The sequence below is a fragment of the Cynocephalus volans genome, chromosome 2, assembly GCF_027409185.1.
Source record: "Cynocephalus volans isolate mCynVol1 chromosome 2, mCynVol1.pri, whole genome shotgun sequence".
NCBI lineage: Eukaryota > Metazoa > Chordata > Mammalia > Dermoptera > Cynocephalidae > Cynocephalus > Cynocephalus volans.
The window spans coordinates 78,402,949-78,420,822 of NC_084461.1; the positions used below are offsets into that span (position 1 = coordinate 78,402,949).

The 17,874-nt window shown below is 35.7% G+C and overlaps 1 protein-coding gene across 1 annotated transcript; it reads right to left on the reverse strand.

The window, feature by feature from the left end:
• Positions 1 to 3,798: 3,798 nt before the first annotated feature.
• On the reverse strand, positions 3,799 to 17,673 carry ARRDC3 (arrestin domain containing 3). Its single transcript, XM_063087047.1, has 8 exons — positions 17,159 to 17,673; positions 13,091 to 13,172; positions 10,908 to 11,055; positions 9,853 to 9,955; positions 9,259 to 9,515; positions 8,764 to 8,926; positions 8,335 to 8,489; positions 3,799 to 6,166 (listed from the first exon to the last, which is right to left on the reverse strand). Exons 1-8 carry the CDS (start codon positions 17,436 to 17,438, stop codon positions 6,110 to 6,112), a joined length of 1,245 nt encoding a protein of 414 aa, XP_062943117.1. The 5' UTR covers positions 17,439 to 17,673; the 3' UTR covers positions 3,799 to 6,109.
• Between the last annotated feature and the right edge of the window lie 201 nt (positions 17,674 to 17,874).

A 17,874-nucleotide genomic window follows, 5' to 3' on the forward strand; every position in this document is an offset into this window, starting at 1 on the left:
CTACTGGGTATCCAAAGGAAAGGAAATCAGTATACTGAAAAGAAAATGAAGAGGAAAATAACTTCATCGGTATATGAGAAAATGAAGGCAGAGACTGGAGTGATGCATCTTCAGGGCAAAGGAATGCCAAAGATTGCCAGCCACCCCCAGAAGCTAGAAGAAGCAAGCAAAGAGTTTTCCTTACAGGCTTCAGAGGAAGTATGGCCCTGCCAATACCTTGATTTTGCACCTTTAGTGTCCAGAACTGTAAAAGAATAAATTTTTGTTGTTTTAAGCCACCTGATTTGTGGTACTTTGTTACAGTAGCCCTAGGAAACTAATCCAGGGGGCAGTGTAATGAGAGAATTTATTGAGATTAACCTGATCAGTTTGCTCAAGTTTTATACAAGCTCACCAGCCTGAGGCATTTGGCCACTGCTTTCCTACACAGCATGTATTTCTATGGCTGTTTCCTCACAAAGGTTTTCTAGAATTGGCTTTCCAAATGGGAGGAAGAATAGTGAAAGAGAGGGAACATTTTCTTCTCTGCTCTTTTAATTTTGGAATTAGCAAACTGGAGAAGAAAGCATGTGTGATTTTGTTGTTGTAGGTTCTGGGTACGCTTTCATAGGCTCCAGCATATTGTTAGTTTGTATGATGCATGTGCTGTATCTTAGTTTCCTCTTATTCTGAACATCGAATGCTACTCCTTGGGATTCAGACCCGTCAAGCTGTCTAGATTATAAAAGTGTGTCTTGTACTAGAAGGTAGAAATATCGATTTCCTTAAAAACAAACAATAACAAACAACCCCCCCCCCCCCCCAGAAACTGGCTGCTTATTCTAACAATTTGCATTCTTATCATTATTTAAGCTGTTAATTCATTTGATAAAAATTACCTAATAAGTACAAATTCTTATATTCAGTAAGGATCAGGCAGCTTTGCCTTTTAGAAAAAATTCTTACCATCTAAAACCGTCACAGTGCAATACTTTGACTCTCGTGTCATTACTGTTAGATCTATGAGTTGGTGAAATGAACATCATTTTATAAGGTTTAAAATTAAGACAATATATTATTTGCATCTCTCACATCCTGTTTACTGGTAAGATTGTTTTGTGTAACTAGTAAACAGACCTCTAAATTATACAAAGTGATATTCCAACTCGCTATTTAAACTTCATTAACGTTCCCAGAGACCTACCAGTGCCAGAAGGAATAATCACTCTGGATAGAAAATTGATATGAGAACTTATGTAAGTCTTTAATTTAGAAGTAGCAAAAATCCATTTCCAGTTAGAGTTAGCTGTGCTGTATCAGAAGTTCTTAATGTAAATGTCATAAAAATTTGTTTTCTTGAATCACATTAGGCTATACATACTTTTAACATATAAATAGTAGAAACTGTTCCAAAGCAACATTATGGCTTTTTTGCTCTATATACTATCTCGACATCATTTTTCTAAGTAGGCTTCTGGTTTGAAGGGGAAGAAAAAAATACATACATATACATATATATATTGTTTCACTTTATATGTTTAACTTCATGCTGTACAACAGTCGAAGACAGTGATTCCATTCCTAGTTAGGCATGCTTTTGGATTTTCAAAACAATAATTGTCTTGGATTTGAACTGACCCTTCTAAATTCAGTTTACTACAACTACTCATTTTCTTTTCTTTTCTTTTTTTTTTATCATTAAGACCATAGATTACAATTCTCAAGTCAAAATAAAATTTCTTATATCAATAAAATTTTTCTCATCAGTTGCAACATTTGTCTCCTTTCTGTATTGATTTTTGAAATTAAGAAATAAAAAGGCAAAATATTTTGTCATTTAGTTACGGAAATTTTGAGAAATGCCAATTGTTGACATAGGAATTCCAAGGATATAATTGCCCGTTATTTCAGTACTTACAAGTTTTTTTTTTCTGAAAACCTGGGAATCATGTGAACAGGTAGATTTTTGGATCAATATTCTGGGGTAGATCTTGATATTCTGCTTTTCTAATGAGCTTCCAGGTAATAATGTTGCTGCAGGTTTGGACACCACTTGATATAGCAAGAATGTAGTGATCTCTTTCTCCTTTTTTGGAAACAGAACTCTACTGGAAAACCCATTCTATGTACTATGAAACATGCCCAAGTATCGGCCAGAATCTCCCCTAAGTGATTTGGGGACTCTAGATATTTCATCTGTGATCTACAAAAGCTGGGATCATGTTTCCTGGTCCATGATCATGTTATAATACGAAAAAATAAGGCCAAATATGAATGAATAGGCCCAACACGAAAAAGGGTACAGAGATGAAAGACAAGTGTATGTTTCCAGGGCATTATTTGGATTCCTGGATCCAGATGTGTTTAATATATTTTTTTACTAGTTAATACATTGTTTTTCACTTATGCTAGTCTGTTTCTTCCTCTCCTGTAATCAAAAGTCCTGATAAATATCCCATTACCAATTCAATAAATTATGACAAGGCGACTTTTATAAGCATAGTTAATTCAAAAGTGGAGCAAGAGAACTCACTCATGTCCTTATGTAACCTAAGGGACAGTTACTGAACTTAAGGTCTGAAAGTATTCCAATGCAAACTTAGAAGCAATGTGGAGTGTACACTGTTGTAACTGATTTAGAGCATTATTTCCTTATTTAAAAGACGTATAAACTCACACTTCCAGTGGTGAAATAGACCTCGGATAGCTACTTTGTAGAATGAGGAAATCAACTTGCACACCTTGGTCAATGCCACATCTAAAGTTACAGAACCCAGAACCTAGGTCTCCTCATCCTTTAATTCCTTCTCCCACAAATGTCACTTTTACTCATTATATTAAATTGGATGTATTGCTAGGTCTTAGGTGCAAAATTAACTGATTATAAATGTATACAAAATATATGTCTAAATGCCTCTTATACATTATATGTGAATATACATTTGGGAAGAAATATCAGTGAATCATATGGTGAGGCATACAACTTGATAACGTGCATAAACGTATAAAAACTGAAAGAATTCTAAATGTGATTCCTTTAGTACTTCTTGGGTTACCGATCACTATAAAATTCAGACATTCTTTTAAGAAAAAGAATACTGTTTTTAAAATTTAGAAAAATGTTTTAAATTTACGCCCTTTTGAAATACTAGAAACTTGAATACATCATAGTGAGAGGAAATTGTTCTGTGAAAGCGAAATTACTTTAGCTGGCTGTTTGGTTCATATTTAGACAGAAGTTTATTTATATCTAACTTAAAAGTTGTGTAAAAAAGTGTCCACGGCTTAGTAAATTAAGTAGAAAGTTATTAGGCTTAGAAATTCCTTTAAGTCTTCAGTAATTTTCTTTAGTACAGATCTAGCAACAATTTTTATACAGACTGGCTTAAAATGAGTTTAATTGTAGTGTTAATAGTGTTTGCATGTTTGGTGAGTTATGATGAAGATTCAAATAAATCGCCAAACAATTATACAAAAAAGAAAAAAACAAAACACTTTATTTTCCACAAGAGCGATAGGAAAAATTAAATCATTTCCCACATATTGTTTTCTTAAAACAGAGCCTACAAAGACATATTCAGCACCAAATAAAAAAGGAAAAAAGAGAAATTACAAACAGCCATAGAATATAATCTATAAAGCAAACATTTAATATTGCACTTTGTTTTGCTAACATTTTGGATTTTACTTTTCTTAACTGAAAAATCAGGAATCTATCTTGAATACTGGAATACAACTGTGAACCTCACACCTTAATGTCAGGAATTGACCAATATGTAGAAAACAGTAATGCCTCTAAGTAAGATAATAAAGAAATACTTTAAGGAGGAAAATAAAACTTTATTTGATAAAGTTTTATAAATTTCAATTTTTATCACATTTTGTGACCCAGTGCCAATTATCAGGATATTGGTCATTCTTGCTTCATTTGTTATTTGTAAGAGTATATGTTGATAAGTATTCCAATGCTATGCATATCAACAATTGTTCCCTAGTCAGACGTAAGAAGAGAGAAAAGAAAAGGGATTTTCTGACAATCCCCCAACCCCAAATAAAAATTAAAATCACCAAATGCCCTTTATGCCAAATATTCCATTAGCTTCTTTTGAGGGGGACATTCACAAAATGATTTAACAACAATAAAAAAATATTTCACCCCCATTTCCTTATTATCTAGTTATTAAGTTTGCTACGGGAGCCCAAACCCTTTAACTGAATCACTTAAAACGTGATTCATTTTTACACTGGGCTTTCTTCACCCTGTCAGCATTTTTCAAACATGAATTGACTTCCATGTTTTCTTAAAGGCCACTTATGGAAAAGCCTATTTGTTTTGTATGAAGCTTAAGACAGCATTTAATCAGGTCAAGCACCAAGCCAGAGTTACTATTATTTTCAGTCACTTTATTAACTGTGGGGTTAAATGTTAGGATAGATGTAATACCCATTTTACACGTATGTTGTGACATCACAAGATGCTGATTTTCATTAAGAACATCAAAAGTGAATTCCTTCAAAAAAAAAAAGTACACTTTGTACCTTGAAAAATAGATTTAAATGTTATCATGAATGCTGGTATATTTGTTTTGAGCCAACTGTAAATTATTTTTAATAAATTTACTGATGTAATCACTGTTCCTATTTTATCTATACTATACTCAGTGATTTTTCATGTTTAGCAAATTGACCTTTAGGTAATGGAAAAAGTACTTTCATTTTTAAAAAAACCTGCAAAAATACAAAACAGTTATCCCAGCAAACTTTCTAGTACTTGTAATTTTGAAGTTACACACTTTTTTGAATAAACATAGATTTCAATGCTGTCAAGCTTGAGCAGGATAGCAAATATATAAATTAAGCTTTCTAATCATAACCTCCACATATATTCCTGCTCATGAAAATACTTCGCACCAGTAAAAATGATTTCCAACATATGTGTTTTGGAGGTAATTAACTCTGTATAAAAATAAATGCACTTTCCCCTCCCTTCCCCAGTGACTGGAAAACCTCCATACTTTAAAAATAATAATTTTAAAGAGCAATAGCCCTTAACTCTTTGCTGGTGCCCACTGTACTGTCTTTATTACTCCATTCTTAGCTCTACTAGTTTCTTCTTGTAGATAATGATAAAAAGGGAATGTGGGTGGATTATCACTTTTGTGTATGTCCCGTTTCCAAATTTCTCTCTCCAAAAAGCCAACCAAATAAACAAAAATATAACTCAACAGTGCAACAAAACACAAATAGCATTCCAACAGTTTGGCAAGTGATGCGTTCACCTGAGATTAAGTGATTTTAGGCAGTCAGTAACAAAATGCTGTTTTGCTGTAATAGTAGAAAGGCAACAAATTCTTAAAAGAAATCAAGAAGGTATACAATCTTGACAGTCTCTTATTAGCTTCTTCCTCTTATCTCTTTTTTCCCCACATATCTGTTGCGTATCTACTACAGTAGGCTGCAAAACATACAGCAAAAAGGATTGGCTTGAAGGCATTTGATGTTTGTAAATAAATCCACAAATAGGATCCAAGCTGAAGAGGTGATACATGGTCAGCCTAGTAGGACAATTCTGAGCATGTGCATATGCAGGTAAAGTCCAGGCTATATTAAATAAAAAAAGTCAGTGCGTTTTTTTTCATGTTAAAGTTTTTTTCAAAGCTTTCTTTTGTTCCTTGTTGTGCTGACCACAAACAAGTTTTAAAAGAGTAACAAGAGTCTGGCATAAATGGGAAGGAGAGAGAAAAAAAAAAAAAAAAAAAAAAGCCGTAGTGACATTGAACTGCACAATGTAAGCATTGAGCATGTGCAAAATTTGAAATCAAAAGAAGGAAATCATCCCTCTTTACAATGTGGTGTTTTGACACCTATGACCATAGGCTATGAAGACTGCTCTTAATATGTGCCAGTTTTAGAGGAGAAAAGCTTAGATCTTCAAGCATGTTGGAGCAGTCCCAGAATGTTGCTATAGGCTTCTAAAGCATGACAACTGGTTGTTTCATGTATTCGCCATTTTTCTGGGCAAAAGCAATTCCACTTCCACTGAAAACGTGTCTCCAAGATACTTCTCTGTCCTCAGCCGGAAGGGATATAGTTCGGAACCCACATCAATTTGATTCAACCAAATGTTCCTTCAACGAGAGGGGCAGGATGGTCTATCATCTGCTGACTGATCAGGATTTGGATCAATCTAGAAAGAAATGAGAAAAGATTTATAGGTTATTTGATGAGGTCTAGGAAGAATGCAGCAAATGACTATACATTTTTAAACTAGTATTCAAAATCAATCAGAAAGAGCATTAACAGCTTGTTAGCAAATTATACCCAATTATTCCCTTTTCATAGCTGAAATGCTATGTGAGGAGAAAAAGGTGCTGGTATTACCTATAAAGTGTCTGATTTTCACAATCACCAGATTATCAATAAGATTTATAAAAGGTCTGACTGAATAGTCCTCTATTTCACAAAAGTTAATGTTAAAAAATTTTTATCAGTGAATGAAGATTTTTTTACTCAGCATTTAGTTGTACTTAAGACTCAAATACACAATGGAGAAAAACTTCATAGCAATTATCTCCATTGATAAAGTATCCCTTTCATTCCTCTTTTTCTACGAGGAAGTAAACTCATCTCTTCCCTAGGCTTTGTGAAGAATGAAGCTGTGTAAATAATGCTCTTGGTGCTTATGTGAGGTAGTAAACTCATAGATGTAAAACCCCAGAGAAAGCCTAAAATGCAGCGTGTATCAGGAAATTACAATGCTGAACCCGAAACATTCAAGAGGCTTCCCACCTTCTATATCTCTGGAGTGGACTTTCATATGCACACTTAATCAAAGTGAATGTATTTCAGGGGCTTCTCAGTTACAAAAAGAATGGATACAGAAGGGCAAAACGTTGGGTTTAATGTATTTCTTTTATTGAAAGGTCTTTTGGACAAGACCCACCCACTTGCATTTATATGTGGGACAACCTAAAGAAGCTTTAGGTAAAACAAATTTTTGAAGGAGAAAAGCCAAATAACTTTTAGTTAAGTCACACCCTGAACCTATTTCAGGGTTTTAAATTATCTTATCCTTAGTTCATTTTAAAAGAAGGCAGAATTTTATGACAAATTGCTTGAAAGTGAATTATACTGAGATTGCAATTCTTTTAAAATGTTCCCTCCAATATCCAGGAAGCTGCAAATCAAGTCAGAAATGACTGACTTCATACGTGAGACAGAAATGTCAAAATAAAAATGTAACCACAAAGTCTCTAACAAGCAGCAGAACACTTTTAGCATCTAAAAGTAGATTTTATGAATTGGAATAATGGAACAGAAAAAACTAGGTCTCATCCAGAATTTGCAAGAACAGACTCTGAATCAATGAATAGAGAGGATCTCATATTAATCACACCCAAAGGAAAATTGACTCTTCTAGTTACTGTGTTTAGAAAAAGAGTAATTGGTTGAAGAGTAAAACAATCCGCTTTATGTCTAATTTAGGAGTAATATTTAATTGCAAAATAACAGTGTAAACTACAGTAAACAAAAGAAAATGCTGACTAGTGACTTACAAAATTATTTTGGTATCAAGGCCAAACTCAGAGCGCCTCAAAAAAATGAACAATGGGCTTCAGTCATTCTGAAATATACTGAAATTGCTGGATTCCCCCTCACCTCCTTGCCTTTACATATGCTGTTTTTCTTGCCTGAACTCTTCTGCCTTTTCAGGACTATTCGTTCCTCAAGATTCAGCCTACCAGTCACCTGCTCATGGAAGCCAGCTGATTCCCAAGGCCCAATAAGCTGCTCCTCACATGAGTTGTATATTCCCATCATACTGTTATGTAACATTTTGCTTCTAAGTTAGATTTTCCCACTAGTCTGTGAATTTCTCCCACGTAAGGTCATGCTTTATTCACATTAAGTGCTTAGCTGCCCATCAATGTGAGATGAATGAAAATAGTCTAACAGTATGGTAAGAATGATGGTTAAGATGTTATTGTAAATATCCTATTTTCTCCATGACTGATGATGTTAAAATATGCAAGAATTAAATTTGAAAAGGTCTATGAGGAAGATAAATTCTAGCTAATCAAAGCTTGCAAAATGCCAGTTCTATCAATTGAAAATATGAAATTATTCCCTCAAAAAATGTAAATAATTTCAACATGAGGTTTTATCATTATCTCATTTGCCCAATGTAAGTGAAGTCTTACTTCTGTATCTACCCTAATCTTAACTTTTAATCTGTTCTAAATTATTTGTTCTTCTATTATCATGATAATAAAGACCTAACTATATTTTTAAAAGTCTACAATGCTCTTTCCCAAGAGAGCCAGCCCATTTCATACTTGAGGAGCTGGTGCTTACCTCTGAATAAAGAGGTGGAGGCAAAAACCGAAACTCTTGGATATATGCAAACAGTGGTCCTTGAAGTGCTCTCTCAAAGTCATCACAAGCACTCATTGGTGCAAGATTGTTTCGTCTTTGTTCCTCTGTTACCACTTCTGCATAGCTGGGTGGTGCTGAAGGAAAAATATACACGCAATTCGAACAGCATGTTCTTATGCATGTCAAAATACACAGAATAGTAGGTATTAAAAAGGAATGTCAAGGCAGAATAATAATAATCTGTTATGTGATTAAAACTAGGGAGACACATAATCTAAATTTAACATTAGGAGCATATCTACTATCTTTACGGAAAGATAAAAGTTTATCTAGGGTCATAAAATATCAGAAGCAAAACAATGTTCTTGATAACAAGAGATTAAGCTTAGATATGCATTATCAAATTACCTTCAGGCCTTTCAGGAAGGGATAAACCAAGCCAGTTCATATTCATGCTACATTGACTGCTTACACTTGAGGTTCTGCTACCAAAAGGATGTAAAGGAATGGTACCAATGACAAGTGGCAAATTAAGAAATAAATCCATAGCTCCAGGAATATCCACATACACCTAAACATTAAAAAGAGATATTCGGGTTAGAAAGCCAAGTATGATTTTCTTTTTAAAAACTAATAACCTAGTTTTAATGTTATTTGAGGCCTCCATTTACTTCATTTTTTACTTATTACATGAAAAGTTTTTCTGTTATGTACAATACTGTATAGTACGTTTACACAAAGTAAAATTAGTAATTATAATCCAAACTACATAAAGATTTACATATATTTGTATATATCATTATATGTGGAATATAAAAATCAAATCTGGATGTAAGACAAAATGACATCCTGATATCCTCATAACTTTAAGACTTAAAAAAGCCCTCTTAAATCTATACATACCATTAGTGAATACTCCACACGAATTATACTACAGTCAAGGATAGAGGGAGAAACCGGTGGAATTTTCAGCAACTTGCCATTCCACGTCTCTGTCTTTCCAGATGATAAAGATTCCCCACGCAAGTTAGCCACAAGCTGTTTGACTTCCTTCATTTTCCCTTTGGCATAGAAGGCCTGTGTTTGGTAAATGGCTGCCTTTGGCACCACCATTCGGGAAGAGCAGTTCTCGATCTCAGCAAATATCTGAATTGATTCACCTAAAGAGGGGGGAAAAAAAATCAATCTCTCTCTCTCTACTGTTAAAATAAAACAACTAAAGATTCTTAAATCTAATGATACTTCAACTACATGGATGAAAAACTGTACTAGGAGTAGCAAGTAGCTATGTGTCATAAAATGTTTATTCATTTATACTAGCAATTTGAAAAAGGAGACTACATTTCAATTTGTGCAAAGAAACTGGATAAGCACAATTTGTGTTACTTTATCAAAAAATACTGTAATTTGTTTATATTTACAAGTAGTATTACACATTTATACACAAAAACTAAGTGAAGAAAGACTGTTTTTTGTGGGAATCTACCTCATACATACCTGGGGTATAGCCCTTCCTTTCAATTTTGGCACTTAAGGATATTGGGCCTGAGGTACAGAACCAGCAACAGAGAGTCTTTTCTTTTGTGCCTGCTTGGGGTGACTGCAAGAAATAAATTTAGAGAAAGAGATCAATGAATTGGTACACTACCAGAATATATAAAAATACAATCCTAAATTCTTGGAGAATTTAAAATTAATAGTAGTGTTGCTTTTTTTTCTGTACCCATACTTTTTTTTTTTTTTAAACTAACAGCTTCTGAGTTATACCATTATTTTTACCTTTACATAAATTTTCATTCAATTAAAGAAAAAGGGTAAAGCTTAATACCCTATCTCATAGACATACTCTATTTACCTATATAGTAATTAAAAATCAATGAAACAAAAAAACCCTTTCCACATTCCTTGTAAACTGCCTTAAAAAAAAGGCAGCAGAGAAAGCAACTTGGTTATTATCCCAAATGTTAACGTCTTTGAGAATGTAAAAATCAACATGTGAAAAAGAAAAACTGCCCATTTTTAAGGTTAATTCTTATTTGTTTTAAAGATGTTATCATTTATTTAAAACATACTTTTTGAGGTCAAATTTGAATTGATCTCACAGAAAATGCAATTAAAAATTCCTTTCATAAAGGAGTCAAGTTTTTTCATGAAAGTGATAATTCCCCATTATTTGACAACTATCCCGATATTGGAATAATGCCATGTAGTACAAATTTTAGATTATAGTATTTTCAAGTAAGTGATATTGTCTTATAATAATTGAAACCACTGTTCCTCTTCCACTACAACCATTCAGGGAACAGATCTATTTTTTGTTACTGCTGTCATATTCTTAGTAAGAGACATTTCATACCATATACTGGTCTTAATTTTAAATTTATTTAGTTATTATAATATCAAAAATACAAGCATATTCTTCATTAATTTGTGTGCTCTTGACGTTCTTTAAAACCATTTTTAAAAAAATTATGAAGACTGCATAGTTTAGGTGATTATTCTTCAGTTTTATATGCCAATAACAAAGAATGAAGAATTCAGTTAATTCTTACCAGTAATGAAGGAGTGTTGATATCTATATGCTCAAAGACTGTAAATTCCTTCTTTAATTTTACTGGTAGAAGCCAAGGCCTGTGCAATTCGGCTTTCACCCAATAACGCACACTGCCATGTCGGCCTTCAAATGAGGTAGCAAGTGGTCTGTGCAGAATATAAAGGTCAATATATTAACCTTATACTTCTTTCTAAGAATCACACGGTAGGTCATAATAGAAGTGTTAATATATGTTCAACTGTTTATGTACCAATGAAGTATCAAACATTTAATTTAAAAATATTTCCAGGGGCTGGCCAGTTAGCTCAGTTGGGTAAGAGCATGGCGATGTAACACCAAGGTCAAGGGTTCGGATCCCTGTACTCACCAGCCACCCCAAAATAAATAAATTAATTAAAAAAAATAATAATTCCAAAGGGATAAGTCATTGAGGGAAAAATCCTTTTATTTCCAAATAGCAAGAGATAATAGTTAAATATACAAATTTTGTTTTAAAAAGCCAGAAAAATACAATCCCTTTCATCTAAGAAGAGGCTACTTTTAATGCTCGTGGCAAAATTAAGAAAGTTTAATGAGCAATTCTTGAAAAGGTCAAGATTTTAATTTAAAAAATAAAGGATGGCTTAACTATTTCTATTGAGAAATTCTAGACATTGGTTAAACATTCAGACCAAATTCCCTACAGTACTTCACTTCTCATTAGCAAGGAATTATTACCTCATTTTATAGCAACCAATTAAGGTCTAAAAAAGGCCTAGAATAGTCATTATAGTTCACATTTTGTAAATTCCACTGAAACTCTGAAAAATTGCTTTTATATTTTCCAGTTTATTCATGTTCTAATTCTTTTTTGGTTATGTTTTCTAACTTTATAGGCTTAAAAAGAAAAAAATATTCCTATTGACCTATATTAAGAGAATCAAGAACTGTTTTTGAACTCTGCCAGATTTTATTACTTGTGTAAGGTTTTATTTTGGTGAGTTTAGTCCCTTTCTCATAATTGTATTAGAAAATGAAATTATGTTATTTATGAGGTAGAGTGCTAGCTTATATTAATATGAAAAGCACTGGCATTTTTACAAATCTATTTTGCATTTTAAACTCCCACACATTAACTTGCAGTGCTTTTAAATCGTGTTCTTTAAGCTAGTCTTCTAGAGTTTATATTAAACAATTTTGGTTTACAGATAGAATTAAAAAAAAATTAAATGACCTCTGAAAATATTCAGGCCCAATATTAGCTTTATTTTATCCAGGCAAATATTTTTCTCAGAAAGCAGATTAGGGCATTATATTCAAAATGAAATTCTCACTGTGGTAAACTGAATACTCTAAGAAATACCATTTATGAATTCTATGTCCATAAAACAACTCAAGTACTAGAATTAACAAAACAAATTTAGAATTATGTAGATTTGGCACTTGATAAATTCCTATGAAATCTAAGTTTATTCAGTACAAGTGCCACTATGCAGGTTCAATATCTGTTAAAAGGAATTATTAAAAAAGAAAAGTTTGTAAAATCTCTCCCAACAATCTGTTATTAAGAATGTACCACCTTTCCTTCTTCCTTTCATAATATATTCCAAGCTTTATGCTGTGGTATCTCTGATGGATATTTCCTTTTAAGTCCAGATGGTAGCGTGTTTTGTGTGACCTTCCCAATAGCTCTCTACATAGAAGCTTTTGAATCCATATCAAAAGAACATCATTTCTAAAGTTAGGATATTCCTAAATTATTTTTACCTTCTAAACTTACTGCTATTGGTCAGCATTAGCAGAAAAGGTAGAACACTGAATTTTTGTAAACTGAAACTACTGAGACTTGATATGTTCTTTCTTTTCTGATAATGCTAATTAACAATATACTAAGTATTTATAAAGTGCTTACTATTTTACTAGCGTCCTCCAATTCACTCATATTAGATGAAATACTATTCATGTTTTTAAAACCTCATAAACTTTGGGACAGAAACCAAGGACTGAGCTTGCGTTCTATAATTTTGCCACACTATATTAAAAAATAGCTTCTTATGTTTAATATATTGTTTTCCTCCAGCAAGTTTCAGTAATGAAAAGGGTTTTTTTAAAAAAGTATAACTATTTAAATTTAGAATTTTAATCTTTAAAAGAATTTGACCCCTGTATCTATGACAAATGCCTACTACTTATAATACTTACGTCTGTGGAAGCTCAAAGCTGAATGCATATTCATGCCTTCCTGAATGAATAGTGTTGAAACCTTCTTCAGAAGTATCATCATCTAAAACAAACAGAAAAAGAAAACAAAAAAACTTACTAAACCTTCTCTCTCTCTCTCTCTCTCTCTCTCTCTCTCTCTCACACACACACACACACACACACACACACACACGTCATGGTGGCTTAACTTTAAAGATGCTTATATAACAATTTAGGCCACAAGCTTTGGAGTCTGACAGATCTGAGTTCTAATTCCAACTTCTTCACTTCCTCTGTATAAAATAAAAATCCTGAGCCTTCAAGCTGCTTTATCTGCAGAACGGGGATAATGAATTCTTACACCCCATAGGCATTTTTTTTTTAATGGAAAATGACCCAAACTGTAAAGCATCTGTCTAATAAACAGCATATATTCAACAAAAGTCTCAGGTCTCAAATCATACTAAGATAATATCTTCTTTCCAACTGTTTTCTCAAATTTATCATATTAAAGACTACAATATATTAAGGGAAAACTGCTCATGTCAGTTTTAAAAAAACGTCAGATTTGGGGAAATAATACCGAAGATGTAAATAGAATATATGTTACAGTTCCAAAACCACAATAAACTTTTTGTCAATAGATGCTGGAGTAAAAAAAAAAAAAAGTCAGTTTCACAGTTGAAAATAATTCCCTATTGACCTAAAATGATTGCAACACTCAGTTGGTGCTACCAACAGCTGAAATCCGCATATACACTAAGTGTACCTTAATCAATTACAAAGGCCAGGATTTCAAGGTGTCTGCTTACAAGAAAACAATGTCCCACATCCTTGAAAAATGAAGTCCAATTAGGGAGTTTCCAGTTGCTACCAAAGAGGGATGACTTATTTCGTAACCAATTTCTTCTCGTCAAATGCATTATTTTTTAAGTGGCTGTTTAAAGAAATGTACTATCGAAAATATGGGAGGGGTTCTGGATTATTAAAATGGTTCTTTTAGTGTTCTGCCTGGATAATTACACAAATGTCCTATTTAGTTTTCTCGATGTAAAAACCTTTGTAACTGGCCACCAGAGTAGGAAAAATTGATACTATCGTTTAACTTTCCTTCACCAAAGTACTGCATATACAGAAAACCATGATGCTTCCATCAAACGAGAAAAGAAAAAAAAAAAAAAAAAAAAGCACCTATATGTCAATACTTTTACTTGAAAATCATGTCTATATACTATTTTCCTCATTCCCTGTGCAAAACCCCTGAACTGATTTCAACAACGAAAACTAGCTGGCGAGTGGGGGGCCATTTAAATTCGCTTCCTTCGAAGCCGCCCAAAGTTCTCTCCCTTTCTTCCCTTCTCTCTTCCTTTTTGTGCCAGCTCAGCAGTCTCATTGAGAGCAGCAGCGGCGGCGGCGGCGCCGCCGTGGTAAACAAGTGCCGAGCTGTCAATCAAGAACTAGACCGGAGCAGGAGAGGACCGGCCTAAACCGGCGCGAGCAGATCTCAGCCGGCCCGCCCGCGCGCCGCCGCCGCTCGCGCTCCCCGCTATACATACAGCATACGTCGCGCGGTGCTCGCGTTCGCGCTCGCGCCCGCGCAGCCTAGACTGCGGGACCGGGGGCGGGGCAACTGCGCCGCTGCGCTTCCGCTTTACACGCCCCTGCCGGTGACCGGTTCGATCTGGCTGGGGCCACTCTGACACCTTTACAGTTGCAGCGAGGGAAACGGGGACGGTGAAAAGGGGAGCCGAAGGCCCCGGGAAACAATGAGAGGGGGCAAGAGATACTCGCCAAGGAGATACCCACCCAGATTTTGATACCAAAATCACTTTTCCATATCCTCCCGGCCAGCCTCTGCTGTCTCCCCTCAGGTCAATCAAGGTAGCCAGTCTAATGACTGGACAAGTCAGGAAACACTTTTTCTAGGCTGAGGGAAACGTGCGTTTACGGGAGCCACCTGACACCTTCCACCCGTTAAATAGGAAAATGGAGTACTGCTAAACTTCCTCACTCAAGTTCCCTCTGAATAGTATTTTTAGCTAAAGTTGCGCCCACGGCCATTCAGCACCTGTAAGGCCGGCTGGAGCTTCTGCCCTCTACTCGGCTGAAATCTAAGTCGTTTCTTTCAGTGACTCCAAGCAGGCCGGAGTGAGAGGCGACAGAACGTGATGTGACAAGGTCCCCGGGCGCCCACAGAAACCCGGGAACGGACGTGAGCACGGGGGGGGGGTTGGCGGCGGGTCTGGAGGGACCCTTACCGGCGCACGCCGGTTCCAAGCCTCGCCCCAGCCGGCGCGAGCTCACTCTCCCCACCCGTCCGCGCCCAATCCAATCAGCGCCTGGCATCGCCTTAGCAACAGGCTAACAAACCCGGCTCCGCCTATCACCGGTCGCCCAGGGCGGGATCTCAGTTACCAGGCTAGTTAGAGAGCTCCCAATTTCAAGTCATTGAAACTATTCCAGGCTAAAAGCTCATCCACACGTTGCGGAGGTTGGGGGGCATCTCATGGGGTGCGGGGCACCTAGTTTTCTTTACCGTGAAATCGTGGTGCAACTAATGAAATTGTTCTTCCCCACAACTCATGGTTCCACTTTTCTCTCACTGCAAGTCTCAACTCCTTAAAGACAAACCTTTGTTTCTTCTCTCACATTTTATAAAAGGCTGCATGTCCAGAAAGGTTCAAACACACTCTCTGTCTGCTTTTCAATAAATACCAGGACTGTCATTAGGCATGTGCATTTCCTATCAGTGTGAACGCTTGAAGAGGTTAATTAGAAATTATTTTAGGATGCAAAGTCCCTATGTGTAACTATGAAACCCTTATTGAAGAAGTGAGTTCATCTTACTATTTAAAAAAATAATGTATTAATGCTGTGACTCAAAGCATCTTTCATTTCTCACTTGCCTTAGTTCAATTAGCACTTCCCCAGAAGGTATATTTTTAATATAAAAAAAGGTAAAAATATGCCTCTATTTTTTCTGAGAAATCGTCACCATTTCAACTAAATACTGCATTAAAAAGGAGAAGCACAAAAATTACATAACCAGTTTTAACATTATATTCTTCTTGGGCTAGGAATTAAGTCATCGCCACCACCTGACGCGTGTAACCAATCTGCTGAGAGCAGAACAAGCGCCCCTCCTCACCACCCCCCAGAACTGGTCCGAAACAGGATTGAACCGCTTCTAACAAAGGGTGGAAACTTAGAAAAACAAGCTTAGAGTCTCCTATATTTCCACAATGTAGCCATTTAAGACAATAGACTGGAAATCTCAGGACCCCTTCTTATTTTGACAACCCTTCATCTCTCTCTTCTAACCCAAAATCAAATCCAATGTGCCGTATACTTTTCAATTCCATTTGACTGGCATGGGTTTCATTGAATGCACGTTCCAAAGTTAGACATGATGCTCGGAAAAGAACATTACTGACTCTAAATGGCTTCTAAAACTGACTCCATACCAACCATAAGGACAGATATTGTCCTTTAAAATAAAGAATGCTTGATGTACATTTCTAAAGGAATTGGAAAGAATAGGGAAAAACACGTGGGGTGTTGATACCATATGTCAAAATGAGCCACGGATACCCTGTATCAAAGTCTTTTGTGTGTCAGTATTAAAAATGAAATACACCTATTACGCCTCTTTAAATGTTTTCCATTTCTTCATTGAAGCTCAGTTTTTAGATCTAAGGATGCAAAGTAAAAAGCAAAAAATCTAATATTGGATTGTAGTTTTTCTCAATTCATTTGAAAGCATATTAGTAAAATTACTGAATCAGATTGAAGCAGAATTTATAAGTATGGTGCAAATGGATTACAAGTGCGTATGGCACAGACCAAGCCGGGTATAGATGAAGCTGAATAAGTGCAGTTTGCAGGCACTTTGCAGATGCCTGCATGCATTACAGCTTAACACACGATGAACGTCAAGGAGAATCCAAATCTTCCAACTTTGCTAATCTTTATCAAACTGTTGTGTTATGCTAGGAGTAGAATTAATTCAGAAAACTGAAAAGGTACTTTAAAAAGTCTAATGGCTTCTGAATAATATAAAAAACTTACCTCTTTCGTGCCCAATTAAGATGTCTTTATGGTTGAAATATTCTACTTCTTCAGTGTAATTCTGTGTATAGGCAGTATTGGAGCCGGCGTTTCTAGATTCAGTCCAGCGTACTTTCGCATGTCCTCTTGCATGAATTTTAAGAGATTTTACTCTGATTTCCCCAGTAACTTCTAAATTCACCCTTCCTGAGACGGTATCCCCACTAGAATACACAGGGACATTGCTGTCATTAAGACAGTCAAAGCTTATTGTTAAACTCTTCACCTTTCCCAGCACCATGTTTATAACAAAATCTATAAAAATATAATGTAAGACAAAAAAAGTCAAGATCGCATATAAAATGTGATCTTTACTTAACACTGATCAACGTCTGTGCCGTGCAAAAAGCTTGCAGGCAGGATCAGTGATTCTTCACAAATAGTTCATTGAGATTTCTTAAAAAGTCAGGGCAGCAGAGAGGCTGCTGCTCCGCGGTCCCGCTTGTCTCAGTGGTCTCCTTACAAAGACGGGCGGCTGGAAGCTGCCAGCTCACTTTAAGAGCAGCTTTGTGAAAAACAACCCCAGTGCGCACGCGCACGCCGCGGCTGCTGTCCGCCCTCCCTGCGCGCCCCCTCCCGCGCGCAGCTCAGTCTCTCGCTCGCTCGCTCGCTCGCGCGTACAGTAGGTGCAGAGCTAGGGGAGGAAGGTACTAGTGCTGCCGGGAGGCCGAACCTGG